Source organism: Stenella coeruleoalba (assembly GCF_951394435.1).
Source record: "Stenella coeruleoalba genome assembly, chromosome: 4".
NCBI lineage: Eukaryota > Metazoa > Chordata > Mammalia > Artiodactyla > Delphinidae > Stenella > Stenella coeruleoalba.
This window is the reverse complement of record NC_137149.1, coordinates 69,968,955-69,996,915: the sequence shown is the minus strand read 5'-3', so window position 1 is coordinate 69,996,915 and position 27,961 is coordinate 69,968,955. Positions and strand designations below refer to the sequence as shown.

General features: G+C 38.3%; 1 protein-coding gene across 2 annotated transcripts; it reads left to right on the top strand.

The window, feature by feature from the left end:
- The first annotated feature begins 44 nt into the window (after positions 1-44).
- On the top strand, positions 45-23,870 carry COMMD8 (COMM domain containing 8). Of its 2 annotated transcripts, none has more exons than XM_079919130.1 (5): positions 45-203; positions 2,657-2,812; positions 6,179-6,331; positions 7,899-8,054; positions 23,344-23,870. In XM_079919130.1, the coding sequence occupies exons 1-5, from the start codon at positions 138-140 to the stop codon at positions 23,437-23,439; spliced, it is 627 nt and encodes a 208-aa protein (XP_079775256.1). In that variant the 5' UTR covers positions 45-137; the 3' UTR covers positions 23,440-23,870. The 2 variants fall into 2 exon arrangements, with proteins under 2 accessions (XP_079775256.1, XP_079775257.1); XM_079919131.1 differs by lacking the exon at positions 23,344-23,870 and adding an exon at positions 9,073-14,431.
- Positions 23,871-27,961: the final 4,091 nt, after the last annotated feature.

The following is a 27,961-nucleotide window of genomic DNA, read 5'->3' as shown; positions in this document are numbered from 1 at the left end:
GCAAGCGCACAAGGGCTCCAGCGTCTCCCGGCCCGCCCCGCCCACCCCGACCAGCTGGGTAGAGTCACGTGAGCGAGCCGCGGCCTCAAAGGAGACGCCAGGAGTGGTCATGTGACCCAGCCTCGCTACTCGCAGGGATGGAGCCGGAAGAGGGGGTTCCCTTGTGGCGGCTGCAGAAGCTTCCTGCCGAGCTGGGCCTGCAGGTGAGGAGGGCGCCAGGGGCGGCTGCGCGGGGCCGGGCTCCGGGAAGGCCTGGCGTGCGGAGCAGGTCCCACCTGGATCCGTTTGCGGGGCTCGTGCCGGCTTCCCAGGGGAAGGAGGAGGAAGGGGTGTGATTTCGGGTGGCCCGCCCCCTGCGTTTCCTGGAGAGTTGAGGAGGCCGAGGCTTGGGTCGCCGCTTCTGCGACCCGGCCTCCAGTGGCCTCTCCGGGCGCTTTGCACGCAGACGCCCGCCGGGCCGCGCCCGCACCTGAGTGGGGACTGCCTGTTCTCTCCCGCAAGCGGCCGGGACCAAGTGACCCGGGCCGGGGGGTGGAGTCGCCACGTAGTCTTTGAAAACTTACAACCTGGACGGGTTGGTTTGCAACCTCTCGTTCCCTATTGAACACACATTAAAGTTTCGGCTCTTTTGCACTGTATACAAGGCCCTTTGTGATTTGGCCTCCACCACCTCTCCAGCTTTGTATGCTGTCATCTCCCAAGTTGCACCATGTGGTTTTACACTTTTATCTGCATATGCAGCTGCTTGTGACTAGAAATACCCTTCTCCTGTTTGGCCAACTACTCATCCTTTTAAGACATACTTTTCCCTCCTTCCTCTGTGCTGTTCTGTACCTTCTGTAAACTTGTATTATAACTCTTATCATCCTAAATTACATTTATTTATTGATATATTAGTTTTCTCTAATGGACTGAGGCTCTGATATGTAGGACCTTATCTTATTTATCCTCAGTTTCCTCATTTGTAAAATGGGGATAATAGCAAGGCTTACTTCACAGGGTTACAGTGAAGATCAGCACAGTGTTTGGTACATAATTCGGGCTTTATAAATGGTAGCTGTTATAGTTATTTTTCTTTGTATTTACATTAACTTGTTTAATAACTGGAATGAAGTGCTCATTACATATTTGTGAATTAATTTAAAAAATATATTCCAAAAGGATAGCACTCTTATTTTTCAGTTTGAGTTCTGAGTTTTGTTTTAGCATGGGGGACAGTTTGGGATAAGGTGAAATATAGGTAGAGAATTTTGAATGAATTTCAAGTTGACAATGTTGGTTAATTTATGATAAATAAAATTTCTGTTCACATAGTGCTTTAGCCAACATTTGGAAGTAGGGTCACCAGTTGCTCATCTCTGTTCCGATATGTGTGGTGTTTATAGAGGAGTTACTGCTTAAAATGGACTGGAATATGATCCAGGAGAAAAGAGTTGGAAGCCTTGCTGCTTAAATGCATTTCCAAGTTGTTTGGGTTCAAGTATGCTTCTTACAAGACACAAATATCCCTTGAGAAGGAAAACCATATTTATCATTTGCCTAGAATAGTGCTGGTATAGTAGGTACTCAGTTAATATATGTTAAAGGCATGGAACGTAGTACCGTAGTAGTAGTAGTAATAGTGATGATGATGATAATAATAAGATGAAGAAGGATAACAATGGCAAGCAGTGTTTAATGCCAGGAGTGTGCCAAGTGATCTGCATGTATTCTTCAATCCATACAACATTATAGGGGTAGATGATATCCTCGTTTTACACATGAGGAAACAGGCACAGAATGTTTAAATAACTTGGCAAAACTAGTATGTAGTGGAAATAGGATTCAGACTAGACAGTTTTGTTCCAAAATCCAGTCTTAATTACTTAGTTTAGTTATATATGTGTTAGGGTTTCCATTGCTGGCATTAAGGTAGGGTAGAGAGAAAGGAATGTAAAAAAGAAAGAAAGGCACCGAGGGCTTTTTTTGGACCAAAAGAAATAAGTGTGGGTGTTGTGGAAAACGGAGAGAAGAGGTGTGTAGATCTACAGTTAAAAGACTTTGATCTAAGAGTCATACCTTGTTTTTTCGTTATTGGTATAAATCCGATGTCTAAGGAATCCCAAGGAGAAACTTGTACACTCACCATCTTCCTTTCAGGAACGTTGGAGAAACAACAGTGTATCTATAAAATTATTTTAGCTTCTGAAGGTGGACAATTACAGAAAGTCTGTTTGTGTGTGTGTGTGTGTGTGTGTGTGTGTGTGTGTGTGTGTGTGTGTGTGAGAAGCTCTAACTTTTTTTTTTTTTTTTTTGCGGTACACGGGGCTCTCACTGTTGTGGCCTCTCCCGTTGCGGAGCACAGGCTCCGGACACTCAGGCTCAGCGGCCATGGCTCACGGGCCCAGCTGCTCCGCGGCATGTGGGATCTTCCCGGACCGGGGCACGAACCCGTGTCCCCTGCATCGGCAGGCGGACTCCCAACCACTGCGCCACCAGGGAAGCCCTCTAACTTTTAATTAATAAAATAATGTTAAGGATAGTTGCTTTTCAACCTCAGCTGCTCCTGAAGGTTACATGAACTTCTCCCAACACCATTTATGTGCTACGAGGAAGATAAATCTGTTTTATAATTTTACTTATAATTACATTTATTTCTCTTTTTTCTTCTCTCTAGCTTCTTCATAAAATAATTGATGGCATTTGTGGCCGAACTTATCCTCTCTACCAGGATTATCACAGTGTTTGGGATTCAACAGAATGGATGCATGTTCTAGAAGACATTACCAACTTTTTCAAAGCTGTAGTTGGTAAAAATTTATCTGATGAAGAGGTAACTTCATTCCAAATTTATATACCTTATGATAAATAATAAATAATTTGTATTCAGTTTTTTTTATTAAGTTGGTCTTCAGGGCACTATATAAAACAAGGGCCATGATTATTAAGTGTATAATAGATAACAATAAAAACCTCATAATTTTAAGTGGAAAATCTGCAAGTTCTGGATTTTTGTAGTTTTGTTTTTGGTTGTTTGTATATTTTAAAATTGTGAAACATTTAAGTCATATAGAAGAAAACGGAAAGTTATATAACTGACACCTATATTCCCATTACCACAATTAAACAGTTGTTAAAATTTTATTTTATGTATTTCAGGTTTGTGTGTGTTTTAGAAACAAGGCATTACAGATACACATAAATATCACCCTCCCCCTAGAGATTACCACTTGTGAAGTTGTGTGCGTGTTTTGTATTCTATATTGTGTGAATATTTGCATCTTTAAGCAATATATACAATTATTTGAGCTGTTTAAATGTGTAACTTGTCAATGGTAATGTTTATTTGTAATTTTCCTGCCACACTGCGTTTTAGATTTACCAATGTTCATAAATGTAGATCTGGTTTATGTATTTTAACCCCTTGTAGTATTTGATGATAGGAATTAGTAGGGCTTATTTTTCTATCCCCCTACTGATGAATAGTTGGGTCATTGCCTCTTTCATTATTATGAATAGTGCGGACTCTCAACCACTGCGCCACCAGGGAAGCCCGAAGGTCAGAGTTTTAACATGAATTTTTAGGGGACATTAAGTGCATAGCATGGGATTGCACTGAATCTCTAGACTGTTTTGGAGAGAATTGACATCTTAACAGTACTGAGCCTTCTGATCTATGAATATGGTATAACCTTCCATTCATTTAGATTAACTTCAGTTTTGCTCTAATATTTTGTAGTTTTCAGTGTAGAGGTCTTGCAAATATTTTGTTGGATTTATTTCTAAGTAACTGATGTTTCTGATGTTCTTTAATTTTGCTCTCCAATTGCATATTGCTAGTATGTGCAAACAGTGTTGATTTTTATATACTTTGTGTCCAACAGTCTTTCTAAATTTATATATAATGGTTTATAAATTTTTTTGGATTTTTTTTGTATGCAATCATTTTCTTTTTCAATTTTAATACCTTTTATTTCTTTTTTTCCCCTCTTATTGCACTGGCTTATACTTTCAGGACAGTTTTGGGGAAAAAAGAAAAGCAGTGCCTTGTTCCTGACCTTACAGAGAATGTATGTGTTCACTATTTCACAATTTAGTGTGTCAGCTGTATGATTTTATGGGTATCCGTGATTAGATTAAAGAAGCTTCCTACAATTCTTACTTTGCTGAGAATTTTTATCATTAATAGGTATTGAATTTTATCAGATGCTTTTTTCCTGAATTTATTATTTTCACCTTTATTTTGTTAATGTGATGCCTTGCATTGATTTTTGAATGTTAAGCTAACCTTACGTTGCCAAAATAAACTCAACTTGGTCATGATGTATTATCTTTTTTAATGTATCTTTTGGTTTGATTTGCCAATATTTTGTTTAGGATTTTTTCATCTATATTTGAGTGATATTGGCCCATAATTTTTTTTTCCTATAATTTTTTTTTCAGAATATAAAGTTTTATTCTGGTCTCATGGAATGAATTAGGAAGTTGTTTGTTTTGTTTTTTTTTCCTTTTTCTCTGAAAGTTTGTGCAAGATTTATTTCTTTTGTCACTTAGTACTGTGTTACCATGTTGCTTAATTTTCAGATGCTGGAATTTTTTTTCAGTTATGATTTAATTACACAGTGGCTCAAAAATATAAATAGTATGGTTCCAATCCTTTGAAATCTTGTGATTTGCGACATGGCTCAGCGTATGTTTCATTTTGGGGGATGTCCCATATACACTTGAAGATAATATGTATTCTGCAATCGTAGGGTGTAGTGTTCTATGTGTAGTTAGGTTAAGCAGAAAATGTTTTTCAATGCTATATTTTTACTGATTTTTTTGTCTCTTTCTATCAGTTACTGAGAGGTTTGTTAACATCTCTAATTATGAAAGTTGACTTACCCATTTCTCTTTTTCTGCCAAGTTTTGGTGCTTTATATATTTTGAAGTGGTGTTATTACGTGCACACACATTTATGATTGTTATGTATTTCTGTTGAGCAACCCTTTTGCTATCCTGCTCTATTTCATAAAGTCTGTTTTCTGATACATTAATATAGGTATACCAGCTTTAGTGGTTTCCAAGTGTATTCACTCTTATTCTGCTTCACTGGTCAGCCCTTTTTACTTTCTGTTTTGCAAAAATTTGTTAAAACCTCTTGTTTATTGGTTATGCATCCTCATCTTATTGTTTCATGGTTATAGAAGTTTTTTTTTTCATTTATTGATACTACTATTTTAAAGGGTATGTGAGAGTGTGACTGTTGTTTACATTTTAAACAGAAAGGCCCTAAAGATGCTCAGCATCACTAATCATGAGAGAAATGCAAATCAAAACTACCAGGAGGTATCACCTCACATTGGTCAGAATGGCCATCATCAAAAAGTCTACAAACAATAAATGCTGGAGAGGGTGTGGAGAAAAGGGAACCCTCATACACTGTTGGTAGGAATGTAAATTGATACAGCTGCTATGGAAAACAGTATGGAGGTTCCTTAAAAAAACTAAAAATAGAACTACCATATGACCAAACAATCCCACTACTGGGCATATACCCAGAGAAAACCATAATTCAAAAAAACACATGCACCCCAGTGTTCATAGCAGAACTATTTACAATAGCCAGGACATGGAAGCAACCCAAATGTCCATCAAAAGAGGAATGGGTAAAGAAGATGTGGTACATGTATACAGTGGAATATTACTCAGCCATAAAAAGGAGTGAAATTAGGTCATCTGTAGAGACATGGATGAACCTAGAGAGTGTCATACAGAGTGAAGTAAGTCAGAAAGAGAAAAGCGAATATCGTATAATAACGCGTATATGTGGAATCTAGAAAAGTGGTATAGGTGGTCTTATTTGCAAAGCAGAAATAGAGACAGAGACGTAGAAAACAATGTGTGGATACCAAGGGGGGAAGGGGTGGGGTGGGAGGAATTAGGAGACTGGGATTGACACATATACATTATCAATACTATGTATAAAATAGACAAATGATGGGAACATACTGTATAGCACAGGGGATTCTGCCTAATGCACTGGGGTAACCTAAATGGGAGGGAAGTCCAAAGGGGAGGGGATATCTCTATGTGTATGGCTGATTCATTTTGTTGTGCACAACATTGTAAAGCAGCCATACTCCAATAAAAATTAAAAGAATAAACAGAAAGGCCCTTTCACTGATTTTCTAACCATCTATTTTTATTTTCATAGATATCTCAGCAGTTGGATCAGTTGAATTCATCTCATCAAGAAGCTATCATGAAATGCTTAAAAAGTAGGAAAGATGAAATCAAGCAGGCTCTGTTGGAAGAAATAGTTGATATTTCCTCTTCACAGCTACAGGATTTTGATTGGCAGTTAAAGGTGAGAATATATTTATTTATGAGTATTTATGCTTTTTATTTCATTTTTTGAATAGATTTATTTTTTGTAATATATATCTAAAATTTCTGTATTTTTGAGAATACATTTTCCTAAAAATGTATCAAAGATAATTAAAATTACATCTTTTGTGTTAACTTGGGCATCAGTAAGTGCACTGCAGACATCTAAACCATTTTATAATAAATTACAAGTATAATAAATTTAATTAAGTAAAGCTTTAAGTCATTAAAGGACTAAAAGTCATGTAGATGAAGGAATAGATATGTACTCTGTGGCTCTGGCGGATAGGACAAAGGCTAAAGTATATGATTTGTAATAAGATAGGTTTCAATTCAACCTAAGAAATAATAATTTAACCACTATACGTATCTGAAAATTATTATTTTTTTTTTTTGCGGTACGCGGGCCTCTCACTGTTGTGGCCTCTCCCGTTGCGGAGCACAGGCTCCGGACATGCAGGCTCAGTGGCCATGGCTCACGGGCCCAGCCGCTCTGCGGCATGTGGGATCTTCCTGGACCGGGGCACGAACCTGCGTCCCCTGCATCGGCAGGTGGACTCTCAACACTGCGCCACCAGGGAAGCCCTGAAAATTACTTTAACCTCTTTTTGAGTTAGCACACTCCTTCTCATAGCTGGTATTCAAACATAGGCTGGGAAACCGCTTGTTGGAAGTATTGAGGAAAATTATTGATGAGGCGGACAACCTGAAGGTGATGCTTTCTCAGATATTATGGGTCCTGTGTTTTGGAGAGAGGATGGAGGAGCTACGTGAAGGTTTGTTTGGTCCTGTAGTGTATGCACCACAAGGGAGATCCTTTGAGGTTGGTTGTCAGGGAGGGAGTCCTTTACTATTGCCCAAGTAAACTTTCGCAAGTGGTAGCACTCCAAAATTCAGTTATTGTGGGGTTACTGGCTCAGATTCCAGGAAAACTGAGTTTCTCTTTGCCATCTGCCAGTGAAGCTATGATGATTGTTTCAAAAAGCTTTAGTATCGTCAACAGTTGGTTCTTCCATTTCCTCTAGACAGAAAGTAGAAGAGGTAAAAGTGTCCTATGTTTTTGTTGAGTGGCTCTGATCAAAGATGGTATCTTGATAACATTTTTCAATAGTTTAATAGAGAGTTATCTGCTCATTATTCAAGCATCTTAATTTCTGAGACTTAACGGTGTTTTTAGTTTTATCTTTGTACACGGACTTTCATCCTGTTGTTGTCGTTACACTTCTTTAAAATTCTGTTTCTTGATGCATTGGACCCATTCAGTACTTCCCAGCCATAACGCTGCTCTAGATTTCTACTCCTACCATAAAATCCTGACTGGTTGTCTTTTTCCCCTAAACTACTTTCTCTCTTTTCTTTTTCTATTCTTCAGATATATGCTGGTTTGGCATGGGTTTAATTTCTTTTATTCCTTTCACATTTCCCTGTACTTCATAGCAAACAGGAGTACTCTTTTTTCTAACGTGTTGTTTGTAAGCTCTGATGCATATGTAATATATTCCTTTTTAATACTACTTACTAATTAGTATTTTTCTCATTTTAAACAGCTTGCACTTTCTAGTGACAAGATTGCTACACTACAAATGCCACTTTTAAACCTTAATCTAGATGTGAAAGAAAATGGTGAAGTCAAGCCGTATTCTGTTGAAATGAGTAAAGAAGAGCTGCAGAATCTAATAAATTCCTTGGAAGCAGCTAATAAGGTATGTGTTTTAATTTTTTTGTATGGTTCAAAATATTTAATTTCTGATACCATTAGAGCAATATAAGAAAAACTAATCATTTATGTTTAATATTTCTTTTGTTCCTGATATTTTATGTCAAGCACAGAAGATACTTTGATATGTTCTTCTCTAGTTTTAGATATTACATTAATTATAAATTTAATTTACATTAATAGAACATAATTTATCAAGTGGTTATTTTTTTTAAAGAATAACAGCTAAATTTGTTTTGCTCCAGTGCTCATTAATGGTAAAAAAATTTTTCTGAAGACATTTAATGATTAATAATTAATGATCTTGAAGAAAAGATTGTCTTATTTACTGGACAAATGGCAGAAAATCACCTTAAGTACCAGAGACAAAGTATGGTTTGTAGTTATTATGACAGGAATCAGCTTGAGACAAAATAGAGCTAATGAAGGACCAAAAGCTTTACATTTACAAAGGACTGGCTAAGTAACAGTAACAATTCCGAGTGTTTAACTAATGTGAAAAGTAATATTTAGACAGTAGAAACTGCTGCCGTGAGGAAGACATCATTCCCTACGTTGCGTATGTTCCTTTCCTTGTTGCCGAGCGTCGTCTCTAGTGATCGTGTCTCAAGGATTAAAGTCAGCTATTCTTACCAACCTCTCTTGCCACTAACCCATCGTGGCTCGATCTTTTTGAAAGTCTGGTATACTTCATCTTCCCTCCATACTTTGCAGTCACTCGGCCATCGTGGTGCCTTGATGACTGGTCCACATGCCCAGTAACAAACTGGTAGCCTGGCTTGCCTTTGGATGAGGCTACAAGTCTGGAGACGTGTGTGGCAGAGCCTGGTGTAAATGTTAGATGAGTCTGAAGCATGGATCCTGGCAGACCTGTGCCTTCTGTGCATTGTACTTGTCAGTTCTCCAGCCCCTTCTTCAGAGATTTCAAAGCATCTCATTCAGCAGATACTGGCATCATTCTGGGATAACCTGATTCCCACCCTTCCCTCCCTTTGTGTTTTAAGGTGGTCCTGCAGTTGAAATAACTGGAAGTGATGAATACCAATATTATCGGATTCCACTGCTACAACTGATACGGCAGAGTGAATACCATGTGTTAGGAAACCTGTGATATACTCTTATGGCCTGCTGAGAAAGCAGCAGTGTTGAGATTACAAAGACAACAATTTATCAGCTTCCCTAAAGAACAGGAAATTATATGGTTGACAAGAAATGCATAAAAACATGAAAGATGAAAAGGCTATAATAGCAGTTTATATTTTCATAATGACTGTTTTGCTTCATTTATTACATATTTGAGAAACCTTTACAGATATACAGTTTTATTGAAAGCTAAAAGTAGGCTCTAAAGTAATGGAAACTTACAAGCACAAATATACTTGAATATTGCTTAAAGAACTATGTGAATAGCAAGGATGTTTATTATGGTTATATATGGTTAATTTGTGATATTTTAAAAAAATAACTTTTAAAGAATGTATAAGCTACATCTGTAACTCAGGAGATCCCATGTTTTTCTCGTATTTCAAAGGAAAGTTTATAAAATGTAAAATTTCTTAGAGAAGTGCTCCAGACATGAAAAAACACTAAATCTGTGTGAACAATTTTGAGTTTTGAATAATAGAAACTAAAATCTCATATTAGAACATAGATAAAAATGAAAATAACACTGTAACTTCTGTATTTCTGTGTCTGATCAGGAGAGTATGCTCTGATAAAAAGAATACATGTCATTGTATAGAGTATACAGTACTATCAAAATGTCAGCTAAGACTGTATATAGACCACATTTGTTGTAAACTCTTAATTTGTTACAAACTCTTAATGAAGTTTTGGATGTTAACAACTTCATTGGAAAACAGACCATTTTTAATTTCAGTTAACTTTAAAAACAAGCATTTTGAGCAAATAAAAAATATTTTATTTTTATATATTGCTTTATTTCAGATGACTTTCTACATAACTCAATAACACATCATTGGTACCTGATTTTTGCAAGATTTATAATTCATTAGAGCATCAGATTATTATTCGAGGTGTCCAGAGCATTCCCTCTTATTCTCATCATACAGATGAGGGTAGGCTTAGTGAGATTAACAAAAGTTAGTGCAGTTCGGACGGTGCTACTCAAAACGTGTCTGTAGGCTAATGCCACTCTATGAACTGTTTGTTACAGCTTGGTGATTAGATGTGGAGCTTGTGCCACAATGTTCATCAATATACTTCTTTCTTCACTGAGAAATTTTGGCCAGGGAAAAAAAAAATCAGCTGAACTAACCAGCGTGCTTTGGGAGGTAGTTGTTTTACCTTCTTGTGCAAATTCCTTATGTCGTTGTGGACCAGTAACAGTTTGTAGGCGAGCACTTGCAATAATACTGATATAGGGTCCTTCAGAATTTCAACCCTCCACAAAGTCCTTCCTTTGAGAAGGGAAAAACCTTACTCTGCTTAGTCCTTCTCTCACTACGTTATTCATTACCATATGTAAATGCTTTATTGAAATCTGACTGATATAGACTGCACATATTTAAAGTGGGCAGTCTGATCAGTTTTGACGTCTGCACACCCATGAAAGCGTCACCTCAAGGTGGTGAACAACCAGTCACTCCTGAAAGTGTCGTCCTACTCCTTTGTAATCCTTACTCCTGCGCCCTTTACCCCCAGACGACCACTGAGCTGCGTCCTGCCATTATAGATGAGTTCCCGTTTTCCAGAGTTTAATATAAATGGAATCATACAGTATGTTCTTTTTTTGTGTGATCTGGCTTCTTTCAGTATTATTTTAAGTTCATCCATGATACTGCATATATCAGTGGTTCATTCCTTTTTATTGTTGAGAAGTATTCTGTTGTAGAATTCCACCATCATTTGTTTATCTGTTCACCTGTTAATGGATGTTTTGGTGGTTAACAGTTTTTGGCTGTTACAATACACAGAATGCTATGAACATTCTTGTATGTGTCTTTGTATGGACATATGCTTTCTTTTGGAAGTAAATACTTAGGAGTGAAATGGCTGGATCATGTGGTAGGTGTACGTTTATCTTTTCACTGCCAAACTGTATTCCAAAGTGATTTTTACATTTTACATTCCATACCACAGTCTATGAGAGTTCCACCTCCACCACCTCGCTAACACTTGGTATGGTCAGTCTTTCTAATTTCAGCTGTTCTTAGGTGTGTTGTGGTGTCTCATTGTTGTTTTAATAATATTCATTTCCCTAATGATGTTGAGTATCTTTTCATGTGCTTATTTGCTGTCTGTATATCTTCTTTGGTGAAGTGTCCAGATCAGTTTCCCATTTTTAAATTGGATCGTTTTCTTCTGAGTTTTGGGAATTCTTTGTATAGCCTGGATACAAGTCTTTATCACATATATGCCTTGAAGGTATTTAAATATTCTCTCCTAATTTGTGGCTTATCTTTTTTTTTCTTTTTTTTGTAAATAGCTTATTTTTTTAGAACAGTTTTGGATGTACAGAAAAATGAAGCAGATAGTACAAAGAGATCTCATATACCCCACATCCAGTTTCCACTGTTACTAACATATTAGTATGGTCCATTTGTTATAATTGATGAACTAATATCAATACATTATTATTAACTAAATTCCATAGTTTATTTAGATTTCCTAAGTTTTTACCTAATGTCCTTTTTCTCTTCCAGGATTCCATTTCATATTTATCATGTCTCCTTAGGCTTCTCTTGCTGTGATAATTTCCCATACTTGTTTTTGATGACCTTGATAGTTTGAGGAATATGGGTGAGATATTTTGTAGGATGCCCCTCTATTGGAATTTAATAATTTTCTCCTGTGTACACTGGGCTTGTGGGTTTGGGGCAGGAAGATCACAGAGGTAAAGCGCCATTTACATCACATCATCTCAAGGGTACAGACTCTTAACAGTATTTATGAATTGACATTGACCTTGATCACCCAGCGGAGGTAGTGTTTGTCAAGTTTCTTCACTGTAAAGTTATTCTTTATTTCTCCTTCTTCCATACTGTCCTCTTTGGAAGGAAGCCACTATGTACAACCCAGACTTAAGGAATTAGGCTCCCCCTCCTTGAGGTCCGAATAGTTACATAAATGCTTTGGAATTCTTCCACATAGATTTATCTCTTTATTAATTAATTTAATCATTTATATAGTGTGGACTCATGGATATTTATTTTATACTTTGGGTTATAATCCAGTATTACTTATTTTATTACTTAAATTGTTTCAGCTTTGGCCATTTGGAGCTCTTCACTTGGCTCCTTTGTCCTTTGACATACCCTTGAGGTGGATTTTATTTATTTATTTTATATTCTCTCCTTAACTTCCTGGCAATACTAGATGCTCCACGCTCATCTTGTCAATTTTCTTCCCAGTCCTAGAATCAACCATTTCTCCAAGAAGCCCTGGTTCAGTTTATTGAAGAATGGTATTAGAAACCAAGCTGGGTGTGCTCATTGTTGTTTTTTTGGGCCCTCTCAGCTGACCGAACAAAGAAATCCATGCATGTAAACTAACCTGTGTATATACACATATCTATAAATACTTCTTTATATAATCATCTGTATATTAAGCTGCACATGAGTTCCTCCTGATGTCTCCAACTCTGCTTCATTACACAGGGATCATTCTAGCCTGCTACCCTCCCTTATCTGTGAATTCACATTCCAGCAGTGAGAAACCTGAATGCCCCCATTCACCATTCATTCCAGAATATATATAGCAGTCAAGGTTGTTAATCTGTACCCCTGTGTGGGAGGGGGAAATTTTCTTTTTCTTCCCAGGAAGGATTTATTTCTTTTGCCTTTAGTCTCACAGACTCCACTCATTTCCAAGTTACTTGGGTCAGTACCTCTCCTCCCCACTCCCTTCATGAGGTTGTTTTATACGTTTGTAATAGTGAGAGTTTTTGCTGTAATCTGTCTTCCTTGCTGGGATCCCCCAGCTTCTTAGATTTAAATTTGCATACATTAAGGTGTATTCTTTTTGTTGAACAGTTCTGAGTTTTGACAAATGCCTAATGTCATGTTGTTGGGGGAGGTCATCGAGAGGATGTGACCAGCTGTTGACCCGTGAGCTGGACCCTGGCAATAGGAGGCTCCTTGCCCCCTCCCCTGTCCTTGGAATGTGCATTCCACTTGTTTTCTCCACTCCCACAAGCTGCCCCAAGGATCCTGCCCAGAGGTGATAATGTGGTATTGAGACTCTGGACTATATACGTGACTGAATCCAGTTAAGGCTTCTATGTAAACTTTTAAGACTTGGGTGGGTTGAGGCAGAGACCTACTTGTCTTGGTGGCCGCCCAAGGCAAGTCTTGGACGTTGCCTTTCTTGTTAAAACCACTACCTACTAATCTGGAGTGGTTCACCTCTCAAAGGGCAAGAGATCCTTGCCCTGCATGGGTGGGGGCTGGTTTCTGATTACACTTGGGAAACTGCCGAGGTTGTGAACTAACACATGTACTGACTCCACAGAATAGTTCAACACCCTAAAAATCCCCTATGCTTTACTTAATCATCCCTCTCCATCTTCCTCAGAACCCCAGACAACTAGTGATTTTTCTTAATGTCATTATAGCTTTCCCTTTTCCGGAATGTCGTGTAGTTGGGATCATGTAGTGTGTAGTCTTTTCAGACTGGCTTCTTTCACTTATCAGTATGCTTTTCTTCCAGGTCTTTTTGCCTTAATAACTCATTTCTGTTTTCTCTCTGAGAAGTATTTCATTGTGTAGGTGTACCACCGTTTATATTCACTTGTTGAAGGAAATGGTTCTTTTCATTTTGGGGGCAATTATGAATAAAGCTGTTGTAACCATGCACAGGCAAGTTCTTATGTGGACATAAGTTTTGAAACTAACTGAACAATACCTAGGAATGTGATTGTTGGATCGTTTTGCACAACTGTGTTTTTTTAAAAAATAAATTTGTTTTATTTATTTATTTTTGGCTGTGTTGGGTGTTCGTTGCTTCGCGTGGACTTTCTCTGGTTGTGGAGAGCGGGGGCTGCTCTTTGTTGTGGTGCGCGGGCTTCTCACTGTGGAGGCTTCTTTTGGTGCAGAGCACGAGCTCTAGGTGCATGGGCTTCAGTAGTTGTGGCACGTGGGCTCAGTAGTTGTGGCTCACGGGCTAGAGCACAGGCTCAGTAGTTGTGGCGCATGGGCTTAGCTGCTCCGCGGCATGTGGGATCTTCCCGGATCAGGGTTCGAACCTGTGTCCCCTGCATTGGCAGGTGGATTCTCAACCACTGCGCCCCCAGGGAAGCCCCAGTTTTGCACAACTATGTTTAATGTTATAAGAAACTCTCAAACTTTTTCAAAGTGGCTATACCACTTTGCATTTCTTTCTTTTTTTAAAATTGTGGCAAAAAACAGAACATGAAATCTACTCTCTTAAATGTTTGTCTGCAGTACAGTATTGTTAACAGTATTGTTAACATGTATATACATTGTTGTGCAGCATTGAGACTCTATCCATGAACAGCAACTCCCTATTTCTCCCTCCTCCAGTCCCTGGCAATCCCCATTTTGCTTTCTGCTTCAAGAATTTGACTACTTTTGATACTTCATAAGTGGAATCACACAGCCTTTGTCCTTCTATAGCTACCATATTCCATATGCTTACCATAATGTCCTCAGGATTTCCTTCTTTTTTTTTTAAAGGCTGAATAATATTCCATTACATGTATATACCACATTTTTTTAAAATCCATTAATCTGTCAACGGACATTTAAGTTGTTTTTTTCACCTCTTGGTTATTGTGACTAATGTTGCAGTGAGCACAGGAGTGCAAATATCTCTTCGAGAGCCTGTTTCCAATTATTTATGCTAAATACCTTGAAGTGGGATTGCTGAATCACATGGTAGTTCTATTTTTAACTTTTTGAGACATCTCCACACTTTTTTCCATAGCCATGACGTCATTTTACATTCCCACCAAAAGTGCACAAGGGTTCCAATTTCTCCATATTCTTGGCTGGTACTAGTGACGACAGAGATACACAAACCCCTACCTTATGCTAGCTTCTTCTTATTTATAATCCCTATAGCAAATCCTAAAAATGCTATGTATATATTTGTTACTTTCTAATTTAAATAAAACTGGATGGCCATTTCTTTCTCCCGTTGTATAACATAGTCTTCTGGAAAGAGTAGCCAAGTGTAGGGTGTCTAAACCCCTGGTAGCTCTGCAGGCCAAGGCTCTGATGATAAAGTGCAGATTCCCAGTTATACTGCTGGATGAATGTTAAAGCCATCTCTAGGCTGGAATTTAGACTCTTATTGAAAAGCTATTCTACTAATCACCAATTAACGGATAAATGAACTTCACACCTTTTGTCTGTTCATTATTTTATTGTCAACATATTATTTGTGAAGGGAGAGAATGAGTTCAGAGTTTGGAAGTCTTCAAATTAGGAAAGACTGACAAATAGGCCAACTCTACTATTCATATTTACAGTGGAGATTTTTAAAAGAAATATGACATAATGCACCTCACAAATGGATGCTATTAAAGTCCGTTTTAGGCATCATTTTTGAATACAAGGAAACTTCATTTCTTCTTTTTTTATTCCCTAATATGTAAACACTCCATATGTTCAAATGTTTGTAAGGCATGTTATCTTAAAGAATATTAAAAAAAAAAAAATCAAAGTGGTACAGAAACAAGCTCCTGGAAGAGTGCTGGCATTTTTCTCCCAATTGTTGGATAATACTGCAAAGAATTTCTTCCAAGTAAAGGGATTTTGTTTTGTATTAAATTTTATAATAAAAGCTCCCAAATGAAAGATTCAGAATTCTAAACATTTTTAAGGATTATAAAAAGATATGCCTGAAATCTTGCATGTTTTTAAACATAGTACAAAGTAAGCTTTTTATATGTAGGCATTTTTAATAAAAAAATGTTTTATTTGTGTTTTAGGAATAAACAGGCTAACATAAATTGTACATATTTACAGCAATAAACTTCATTTCAGAAGCTGCACAACGGCTTTTGTAAGTACAGCTGATGGTTTTTGACACCAGCCTTCAAACGTGTTTTCTTTCTTTCATTTGCTGCAACATTTAAAATCTTGTAGTACTAAAGCAAAGAAAACAGCAACTTATTTTATAGCAAAGCCACACTATTAACAAAATAATGAGTAAACTACAGTCCCGTGAGTGCTAAGGTATGAGACTGTGAGTCCTGAAATCGAGAGCACAAGCATTTCTTGTGTCCATACCTGATTGCATGTAAGTTGATTTTGCATTTTACAAGAATACATGATTACTCAATGAATGATGAGTAGAAAAAAGGCCATGAAGGGTAAAAGGGTCAGTAATCAGAAGACACTGAACAGCTTCTTGGTCACTGATTCACTGCTAAACGGGAAATCTATTTCTTCTTTCATGTGTATAAATCACAGTCTCCAGGCTTCATGGATTTTGTCCACATATCATTTTTGAGATAGCAAAGGCCTAACGTCAAATACTTAAGCATGTAAAAAGGAATTAATGAAACGGTTAGGATATTTAATCAAATTCCTAACAGAAAGGGTACAAGTCAAGCATACTGTATGAAATTTTGATTTCAAATGTAAAAAGCAACTACAGAAAAGCACAAGTTTCATTAGAGAGAACAGCAGTTTCAATCAGAAAATACAGTATATACTGATACAAAATAGAAAGTTGGATTACAAAAGTAAGGAGTCTACCTTTTCTTTCTTGGCATCGGTGAAACCTGTCTCATTTCATTAAAATTTCTGTAGGTTTCTGGAAATACTCATTCTTGCCCTTGAGCTTTTTAGTCGTCTGGTAGGTATACAAAAGTATTATCTGCTTATGTAAGAAAGCAGATGCTTATGTCAAAAGAGCAAAAGAACATTAATATATTGTAATTTATGTACCTCTGTAATTAAAGGAGTTCTGCCTGCTGAAAAATAAAGAGGGGAAAAGTGGTTATTTTATTTACAAGAGCTGTGTAATGCCATTCAGGAATTAGCTAATTCACATTTAGTAGGAGGGTAATAGACAATTCAGCAAAATGATTAGTGGAGATTAAAAAACACAAGGAACAAAACACTTAACATCTTCTAACATATTTGGTGAATTTAGCATAACGGATTTTGAGAGGCAACGGAAGGTATGCATTTCTTTCTGTATACATGTAGCACCTGCTTTTGAAAGATCCAGTTATGTAGTACAGGGTGCTGTGAATTAAAATAGCAGGAGACTGGTTTGGAAAGTTCAGCTAAGTTTTGGATTCAATCAAGGTTTAGGTGAGGTGGTAGCCAAAGAGATGTTCCATTGCTGGCAGGATAGTAATTTTCCCAATCTTTAGCCTAATGAGTCCTGCTTTCCCAAACCTCCTGAATCACTGTGTAAAGATCTTTGCCTCAAGTTGAGTCTCCTTGGGTAAAGACAGAGGAGTGAAATAATTATTCAGAGATGATGGACAGCCAAGAGAATTTTTCAAGCAAGCCACCCTAACCCAGATGAGTTTCTCTCGAAGAGAGTTTTATTTGTATTTATGCAGTATTAAAGTTTCCTCTTTACATTTTCATTAACCTTTTAAATGACATGACAGCATTATTTCACATTAGCCATTAGGTTCCCATCACAATGGCACAAAATGCTGCCTAGCGTTCAAAAATAAAAAACTTAAAGATGTCAAAAAAAAAAGTTTGGCCCTTGTAAACATTTATATCATTTGGAATTTCCAAAACCCTCATGCAACCTTGACTTTGTAATAATGCCACATGGTAGTTTTTAACAAGAGGGTTATTGGCCCTCTCTAAAATAAGGAGTTGAGCAACACAGTCAATGAATATATGCATATCTAATCAGGAGTATTCCATACTTAGAAGAGTAGTGGATGTTCTGAATGTGAAATTTCACTTGTGTATATGATTCTGTTTTCCACAACACTGCAGTGAGTTAGAATAATCAAGGGGCTTCCCCCAAGATGTCTCAGTGGCATTGTTGCAAAATAGAAAATAGTTCAAGCTTTATCCAGTGAGTATTTCAAAAAGATGTAGGCAACAGATTAACATGAAATTGATTCGCTTAAAAAAAAGAAAAAGCAGACACACTGCAATTCAATGTATTTGGGGAAATATCAAGTAGAAAAATATGTTATCTAGTAAAACTGGGGTGGCTGGTTGCCACTCTGAGGTAAGGCTTGCAAATGATATCTTTTATGCAAATAAGTAAATATATATAACAGGAGAACAGGGAAGTTAGCAGCTGAAAGGAGAGGGGCAGAAAAGGTATTTCTCTGTACATCTGTTTTATGCAGTCTTGAGGGACAGTTGGTGCATGTCAAGAACTGCCCATCCCCCTAAGATAGTTCTAAACCTTCTATTTACTTCTTGGCAGAAATGAAATTTGGTGTGCCATACTCTCTGGGAGGACTCTCTTAGGATTCACATTGGAGTGTTCCAATTACGCAGTGTAGTCCCAGCTTCAAGAGTAAACGCCCAGTAGAATCTAGATCCAAAGGCTTTTAACAAGGCAAACTTGGGTAAACGAGGGAAAAATGAAACTTTAAATAAAACCGTTCCTTCTTCCGTAGAGGAAAAGCAGTAGTAATTAGCATGGAAAGTCCAAGTCTGCTAGACTGGCAGACTCAAGAATGGTGGTGTTAGGATTCAGTTTGTATAGTCATAAACAATGGAAAAAATCTCAGTGACCACTCGGCACAGACCCTAACCTGGGTTCAGTTGTAACTCTAGCTGCATTTAAAAAAATCCACTTAGAGGTTGCAGACATAGGCTCAATGGGACTAAAATAACCTGGGGGAGGGTAGCAGGGACACCTGCCTCACAGGGTATTATCTATAATTCTGAAAGTAATGTCCATTATGGACATTCTCTGTTGCTACATTTAGCAACGTAGGTTATTCAGTCAGCATGTACAGATTCTCTACAATGGACAGAATAATAGATGCTTTGGGCAATGCAAAAGAATTAGAAAATGGGACCTTTACCCTTAAAGACCTTACGCTTTATTTAGGGAGGCAGAGCATCTATTTGCAAAACTACTGGAAAATACACAAATGAAGTAACTATCTTTGGACAAAATGGCCACAAGAATTGAGGGTGAAGGGGAGAGGGAGAGTGAACAGAATGAGGGAAGTTTGCTCATGATGGCTTTTTGGTTGATGTTGGCTGGATTCATTAGGGAGGCGTTAGGAGGAGGCTGAGCTGGAGATAAAATGTAAAAATTCAAGCACAGCAACGAGAACATTTTGGGATGATAGGTGGCCGCTGCAGTGGAAGGGTAGGGAAAGCGTAAGGATTAGCATGCTTGAAGCTGAGTGAGGGGTACAATGAGAGATGAAGTGAGCATGAGTGATGGAGAAGACTGAAGTCAGTCATGAATAAAAGATTCATAGGGAGCCAAGATATTTTCTCCAAGGTGTTAATATTAACTTGCTAATATTTCCCATATCCTCCAGGTATGGGAATCATGAGACCTCATAATTAGCGTGACTATATAACTCGTTATCTAAATGGACAATTTTGAGTGAAATTATCTATTGATAATTACACACTGGCACTATCTCAGGCAAACTGGGGCACGCTTCAGGCTATTTAGATGTTGTATAAGCTACTCCTTCTACGCTTTCCCTCAAGAGAGTAATGAAAAACTTGTGTGTGGAGGATGGAGGAAGGATGGAGAAGGATTACAAAAAAGAGCAAGTGTTTACTCGGCACAGTATCGACATACTGGGAGAGGAAATCACTCTCTTTTCTCCTACTCTCCACTCATCTTTGAACTACCCACAAACCTGGATCATCAGGTTAAAAAGATTAAATCCAGGCAGTGTAGTAGAGTGGAAAAAGCTTTGCCTTTGGAGCCAAGAAAAACTGAGATTGAATACTAACTCCATCACTAACTAGTTATCAGATCTTGGGTAAATCATTTAACCTATTTGAGCCTCTATTTCTACATATTGGTTTTGTCACCTTAACTTCACAGCATTGTAGTGAAGGTCAAACCAGGAAATAATGTGTGGGAAAGTGGTTTTTGATGCCGTAGACCAATGTGTGACAGTCATCGTTGGATATCTACCCAAAAGGCATTCTTCCCTCTTTTTTTTTTTTTTTTTGGTTGTACGCGGGCCCCTCACTCTTGTGGCCTCTCCCGTTACGCGCAGGCTCAGCGGCCATGGCTCACGGGCCCAGCCGCTCTGCGGCATGTGGGATCCTCCCGGACCGGGGCACGAATCCGTGTCCCCTGCATCGGCAGGCGGACCGCCAACCACCGCGCCACCAGGGAAGCCCCCTTCCCTCTTTCTGTTAACATATTCCCCACGCCACCTCCTTTTTTCCCAGACACTGGGCAGCTTGGGGTTAGTGTTGTAAGCCAATCATGATAATTCCATTCCTCTTATCAGAGGCTGGTTCAGGAATGGATGTGTTATCCAACCCTGGCCAATGGGACAACAGAGAAGACTGTTGAGGGAGTTTTTTGGGAAAGATGTCCTTGCTCTTAACAAGAAATCCAAGGCAGGGCTTTCCCTTATTTCTTCCACTTGATATGAGTGCGTAAGTGTAGCCGCTTTGCAACCATAATGGCTGCTGATAACATACAGAGTTAAGAACTGGTTAGGGAAGGGGCCTGAGTCCTGAATGACATCACTGTGCTATTGAAATAATTAACCCAGTAACTGCGCTACTTCTAACTGTTATATGAGATAACATTTTGATGTTACTTTTAGTTGTATCTTTTGTTACTTGCACTTAAATGAATCCTAATTGATATACATATTAGTAAGTACTAATCTCAACTTGGTGAAAATTTGAAGACTTAGGAATGCTTCCTGTTTTGAAAAAAATGAAATTAAATATGAAACCATCACTAGGAAAAAAGTATGGGAAACCAGTAATAGAAAACTATTAGCTCACTACTTTTAAGAGGAGTAATGAATACATCTGTACATAGGAAGGTTTTGTGGGGTGTGTGAGGTCGAGGGGCAGAATATTAGGATAACTCTACAAAAAAGAGACCATCTCATCCATAGAATGGCCTATGGTGGAAGGGAGGAATTTCCAGGCACTCTCCTAACAGTTTTGAATGGTCAGGGGTTCTCAGGAGAATCATGAAAGTTTAGAGATGGAAGGTATCTTTTAAAAAAGGAAAAAAAGTTATGAACATCTGTGTGCAGGAATCTCATTAGGGATCTTGTTCAGACACTAGGCTGCATCTTTAAAAATGTGAATAGCTAGAAATGCTGATTGCAATTTAATAAGTAAACTTTCAGTTTTGCCATAGCTGTGCCTAAAACATTTGACAGATTTAATGATTTAAGTGGGGGATAGGAGGAGGTGGGAGAAGTGGGGGCACAGAGAGTGGATAACAGACCTGGAATCTTTTCCAATAGATGGGTGGCTGCCTCTTACCTGAGAGCTCAATCATACCTGCTATTCCTCTTACAGGACACAGGACAGTGATGGCGTCTAGGTTGGGAAGGAATATGGAAAGGCACTGCAATAGCGTTTCTGCTCAGTTGCTGCTTAGAAGTTGGCTTTTCCACTCAGGAGGGGCATTCCATGGCCATTCCTGACTGAGTTAGAGAGAATGGTCTAAGGGATCGACATCTTTCAGATATCTGAAAATAGAGACCACGATGATTATGTTATATGAGACTCTCCAGTGCTTTTAGAGGGAAATATTGTAGTGTGGACGATTACTAAAGTCATAAATTTTTTTTTTTTTTGCCACTTGCCTGAAAATTTAACTCTATGTTCTCTATATATTTTTAGAGGACTGTGAACAAGTTTTGAATTCAGTTCACTTTACACCAGATGGCTTACTCCCAAAGACATGCAACAAGGAATATAACTAAATTTGTGGGGCTGTGTTAACAGAGGCCATGAGACTCCTGTATCTTTCTGGTAATCTCCTACACAAATGAATCTCTTTAAAATTCCCTTTGAAATTTAGTACTGGAAGGGAACTTGGAGGTCATCTGGTGGAACGTCCGTAGTCACACAACTAGGCTGTGATAGTGACAGCATAAAGCCCAGGTCACAAAATCCTAATTCCAAGGTGTCTGCTGTTCACTATAATTTCCTTCTCCCCACCACACAGCTCATTTATAGTTAACTTTTTAAGGTTAAGCTGCACATTGCTTGGTATATGTTTAGAGAACTTTCTGTTCTCTAAATATAGAAATGTTGTCTGGAGGAAAAAGATGTTCCACATATTTTATAGGGGCAGTTTAGACAGTTTGCCTTATGACCTGTCCAGTTACTAACTATATTTAATGTCCGCTAGAAGGTTGAAGAGGAGTGGGTAGGGTAATGCATAGAAGTGGAAATCTGTAATAGGAATCAGATACAGAAAGGATGAATTAGGTCAGGTTCCTAGAGGACAGTCTGTAACTAATGGTGTGCTGTGTAAATGATTAGCCATTCTGGGAGGAATAATAATAGATTTTTAAATGGCATACAATTAAGACTGAAGAAGTACACAAACGAGTTTGATGAAAAAGAATTGATACAGTGTGAATTCACCACATTACAACTATAATGTAAGGAGATGGTCTTATCCTCAAACTTTAGTGTAGATAATGTAGTTTTCTTAGGTTTGAGCTTATGATTTTTATTTCCATTTCATTTTGAATTAGACTGGGAGGGAGAAGGTTTAGGTAAACGTGTATTCTGTATATAAGGGACAGAAAAGCAGAAAAGAAAAATAACCCAAGGCAGTTCAGAAGAGGCTACTGTGATTATACAGTAGCTACCTCTAACATTCTGTTAAAGGCAATAGGAGTAGGAATTTGGGGAAATTATTAAAATTCACTGTTTTTGTAGATTCAATTGAAGATATGCAGTATAAGTCCAAAGAAGCTTAAGCTTTCTGCTATCCATGGGCAAGACAGCTTATGAGGTTTAGAAATGAGAAAGGAAAAAGAAAGGGATTGATTTCATTGGGTTAAGGCATGAGTCAGGATGATGTATGGTGCCAGGAAGGAATGAACACAAAAGAGGTAATCTGTTTCACGTTGCCAAACTTGCAAAATGCATAAACATATCGTATTTGAATAGTTTTCACCTATAAAAAATTATATTGGAAAATGTTCCCCCTTCCCTGTTTTTCTTCAAAAGGAAACCCAGGGAGAAGTAGGAGCCAGACAGCAATACTGATTGCTCTTATTTATCCTTTGGCTTCTAACTGGGGCTGTTTTAAGTTAGTGAATCTGTGACCCTGTGTACTTTAGGCAAATGCATAATGTTATTTGGCCTCTCTTTTATGAAACAATTTTTATTGATTTATTTTTCTATTGTCTTCAGGAGAGAAAATGCAGGTATGAGAATGGTTTTCTTTGCCAGCTGGTTCAGAAAGATACCTCCTTTTCCCACACCGAATTCCTACTGAAGCCTTGGTGATGAGTGCTGATTGTTCCAGGGTGGACAAAGTGTCTAGGGGCCAATCAGGAATGGTTGCCAGTCCCTTGATGTACCAAGGACTTCTTGAAATAGGAAAACCAAAACAAAACAAACAACTGTTAGATCTCTTCAGTTCGAATAAGGAAATTCTTGGTTTGGAGAAATAAAAACAAACTCAAAACTATGCTTATCCTTCCAGGAACTTAGTATTTTCTGGTTTGAAGTTCTTCTATTGAAAAGGATTTCCTTTCAAATGTTTGTGAAGTTGCAGCCTCTAACAGTGGAGTTTTCTGTCAGCTTAGTTGATTTCAGTTATCTGGAAAAAGCAGGATTTAAGCAAAAGCACAATGTATTCTGGACCTAGACATTGACTTGATTAGTTCCAACAGGGCTTTTTTTCTTATTCAATTGATTGTGGACCCTACTTGGCACATTTTGGAGCCAAAATGTCTTACAGTGATGGCTCCCTGCACTCTTCCTGGCACTTAAAATGCTGGCAATGAAAGCCTTGCCTTGCTAAGTTCTTACCTGCAAGAAAGACATTGATCACTCTCAAATGTTGCTAAGAAACCAATCTATTTCCCTACTTGCTTAGAATTTCTGAATTTCTGTGGATACCATCACCCTCTCTGGGACTGCCAGTCTGCATGGAAACACATCTTATGGCATAATATCCCACCATTCCGAAGACTTTTTCAAGAATACCAGGACTTGGGAGAAATATATTTGAGAACATTTAATTGCCAGATTCTCTTTTAAGTTTAACTAGCACATACCAAACATATCTCAGGCCCCCAGTTGAAAAATACTTGTCAATACCCAGTCCATTTATACCAGTACTTCTTTTTACCCTTCAAAAACAGTGCCATGGTCACCTCTGGATCTTTCAGGCATGAATCAGCCAGTTGGTGTTATCAATGTCGTTGGCTATCTCCTCCTTTTCTCCTTCCCATCATTTGCACATTCGACTGTTTACCCTGATCAACCATCCATCCATTTCTATTAGAAAGTATTAGAAGTTCTGGGAACACTTGTGGAAGGAAAGAAGGTACAAGCTAAAGCTATTGGTGCAAATGAAGCTTTGGATTCCCTGTGGATTTTGATCACGTCTTCTATTCTTGACCCCCTCAACAGCATGGATAATTTGGTATCTGAATATATGAGTAGCCACAAGTGACTGATAAAAACGCGTCAAACTTTTCATGGCACGGTTCCAGGAGCAGCTCGTTAAGATTCCTGTCTCTGCTGGTGTGCTGTTCCTGAGCCCCAGGGGTGTGCAGACTTCTTGGTAGCTCCAGTCCCTTTCAGTGGGGTTGAGGCATGAGGCAGTGATCACAGACACCTGGCAGAATTACACAACTGTACACACACAATGTCAGAGAAAGAGCAAGAGCTAAAAAGATTCTGGTTTGGACCCAAATCACTAGTCATTTCACTTCATGAATAAAAGCGAGTGCCTTGTAAGCTTACATTATTTACAGTGCTCGTATTTTTCAAACATCCACCCAAAAGCTGAGGACCACCACACCACAGGGAACAGTTCCATGAACTATGTACAGAATTTACAAGGAAGTTTACATAATATTCTACATTCCATTAACAACTTGACTTCTGTGTTGACTGTTTGCTTTCAAGCAACAGATATTTTTGTTCGTTTTTCTGTCCTCATCCCAGTAACTGCTGATGAACCAACATGAACAAATGCTTGCACATTCCTTTACCCTCCCTCCTGGGATAAATATTTGATTATATTTGTTTAGGGAAAAAAAAAAAACAACTGTGGCACATCACCCTTTGTAAAATACTATTAAAAATTGTCCATATAAGAAATCTTGGAGTGCTTTTCCTTCTAACATTATAAATAGATCTTTTGTTTGTTTGTTTGTTTCACTTGGCAAATTTCGACTGAGCTCTTTCTGAAGTGAATATTTATAAAGCAGTCATTGATTTCAGAAAGATGGAATTTGGTCAACATCTCTGTGTATTGTACGTAATGCTTTTTAAGGAAAGCCTATCCTTGGATCCATAAAGCAAACTTTATTCTCTGCACCACATTTTCTCTTTGCATTTTCAAGTTCCTTCACTGATTGTAACGGACAGTAAAGACGGTATATGTGAAAACACTTTAGTCAGCAGAACTACCAACGAGTCTGCTGTTTCTATTTGGCAATGGAGAGGATGGGGGCAACAATCCTGGATAATTCAAGCCAAAAATATGTCTTTACCTGGGTCTTGGCCTCACAAAGCTGGTGAGTGTAATGCACATGTCACCCCTGATATCTTAAGTCAAGAAACATGACTGGTTGGAATGAGTGTGAAGTCATCATTGGCAAATAAATGATGGGATTTCTGCTGGGTCTATACAGGTTAAGTCTAAGACTCAGTCTATTTCACAGTTTATGAACTATGAACATGGGGTCCCCTGGACATGACTGTGGCATAAGAGAGTGCGTCCGTGCAGTTTTCAGCCTCTGCTGCCACTTTGTTAATACAGGAGATTATGGCTAAAAGAAAACAACCCCCAAATGGTTAAACAGTAACCCCTCTAAAATGTAGCGATCTGAATCTTTCAGGAATGGGGACCAGGTTGAGGGCACTTAAGAATGTGTAGCAATTTTTATGTTTTATGTCATCAATTTGGGCAAGACAAGGTAGAGAGGCAGAGAAGGAAGGATTTTTTTCTGTGTACTGTTCAGCCTGGAACGAGATTGGGGAGGATTTGGCTAGGAGGTGTCCGGAAGAAGGAAGTGAGGCCAGAGGTTATTAATTAGAAACATGGCAGCTTTTCCATTTTTCTGGCTGCCAATTGCCTCTAAAACCAGAGCTATGTAACACAATTTGTGTAGTGCTAGCTGTGACTGTCTACATCCAGGAGGGCCGACGGTGACACCATTTCGTGCCTATGGTAGATTCAGGCTTACTAAGTTTTACATTTTACAAAGGATAAAAGATAAGAATTCAAAACGTTCTTTTTCTCTCAGAGATGCTTTACATCTAAAACTACACGCATCAAATCCTTTAGACTTTTAAGGCAAGATAATAATAAAAAAACTATGCTCAATCTTCTCCAAGAAGAATGATCTAAACAGGTAAAGAGAACTTGTTTTGTTATGGAACACAGATCAACAGAGACTTTGTTTCTGATTTAGCATTTCATCCTTAAAAACTTTTAAAAGAGTTTTGACTTATTAATTCTTGTTAGGTATCAGCCAAAAGCCTCACTTCCTGTGTTCAAAATAAACGGCTACACAGTGGTTCCTGGGTAGTCACTGGGAATATTGACCTTACTATCACTGGTGTGGCCACATTCTAGTCTATTTGGGCATTTCACGATGGAAAAGCATCTCACCCTGCCAAAGAACTAACTAAACAGAGTTTCGAAATGGATTGCTTCATCCCCAGAGGCTGGAGATTTTCTTGACCAGGGAACTGTGATTATACAACTGAAAACTTAAATGAAATTTGGTTCCCATGCCCGATTCATTTCTCATAAAACCACTGAGATAATTTTTCCAGTTAAAGCAGGGTTTTTATATTCTTACTAACATACATTAGCTATAGCATAACCATGTATTTATTTGGGGGTTCTCTTTTCCTCTTGCTTTCTAAAAGAACACCTCATAACTCTCCTTGGGTTTATCTGTAGAAATTCAGCTTCCTCTTTTCAATTAAGTTTATCATCTCTAGCAGCTGATGCTGTTGTAAACATGGGCCCTCATCACAACCTTAGGGAGAAAGCCAGATCGTCAAACAGACGCAATCATCCCTATTATTACCTCAACTCATATCACATCCATAGATGAGGTCCCAACTCGCCTTCATGACTGTTTGGCCAACTTTGGGTTTCACTCAGTCTTGAAAATGAACACATAGAATTCTTATATGCTCAGGCTGAACACATACACAAAAATAACGAGGCTTTAATGACATAAAATGAGATGAATCTCAACTCTAGTTGGTTGGATATGGTTAGAATTGTGTGCTGGGCTCTTGAGGGATGCTCCTTGTATGATGAGCAAAGTAATCCATGAGCAGAGATAAGGCAGAAGCAGTAACGACTGTAGACAAGGGCTGTACTTTCAGAGCTGTTGTAAATGTTTGAAGGCTCAGTGATGTTGTTGTTATTCTGTGGTTTTGCTGTTTTGAAGGTTTTCTTTAAAGTAGAAATCTGGCGTTGAAGGAGCATGATACCAAAATGGGTATATGTGCATTTCCTGAAGCATTCATTTCCTGTGTTGGAATGCAGAGCTCAGAGAGCAGAGGCATAACATGCTAGCTGAGGAACTAGCACTGTGCAGCTACCTTGTCACCATTAGATACTGCTCTCTGGAAGGCTAAGAAATATATACTATTTGATTAAAGATTTGGCAGTTCAGGTAACTGCCCAGGCACCCTTTTCACAGCACATAAATCTTGCCTTCCTCATGGAAAGGGCAATATTTTTCTCAAGCAAAAATTTCTTACCACCCTCTTCTTCAAAGCGCACCTCCCCCCCCCCCCCCCCCCCCCCACCAGCGCCTTT

Excerpts from the sequence above, each read along its gene's own strand:
- COMMD8 (XM_079919130.1), top strand. The coding sequence starts at position 138 with ATGGAGCCGGAAGAGGGGGTTCCCTTGTGGCGGCTGCAGAAGCTTCCT. Across the intron at positions 204-2,656 it reads CTGCCGAGCTGGGCCTGCAG|CTTCTTCATAAAATAATTGA; the intron begins GTGAGGAGGGCG and ends TCTTCTCTCTAG. Across the intron at positions 6,332-7,898 it reads ATTTTGATTGGCAGTTAAAG|CTTGCACTTTCTAGTGACAA; the intron begins GTGAGAATATAT and ends CATTTTAAACAG.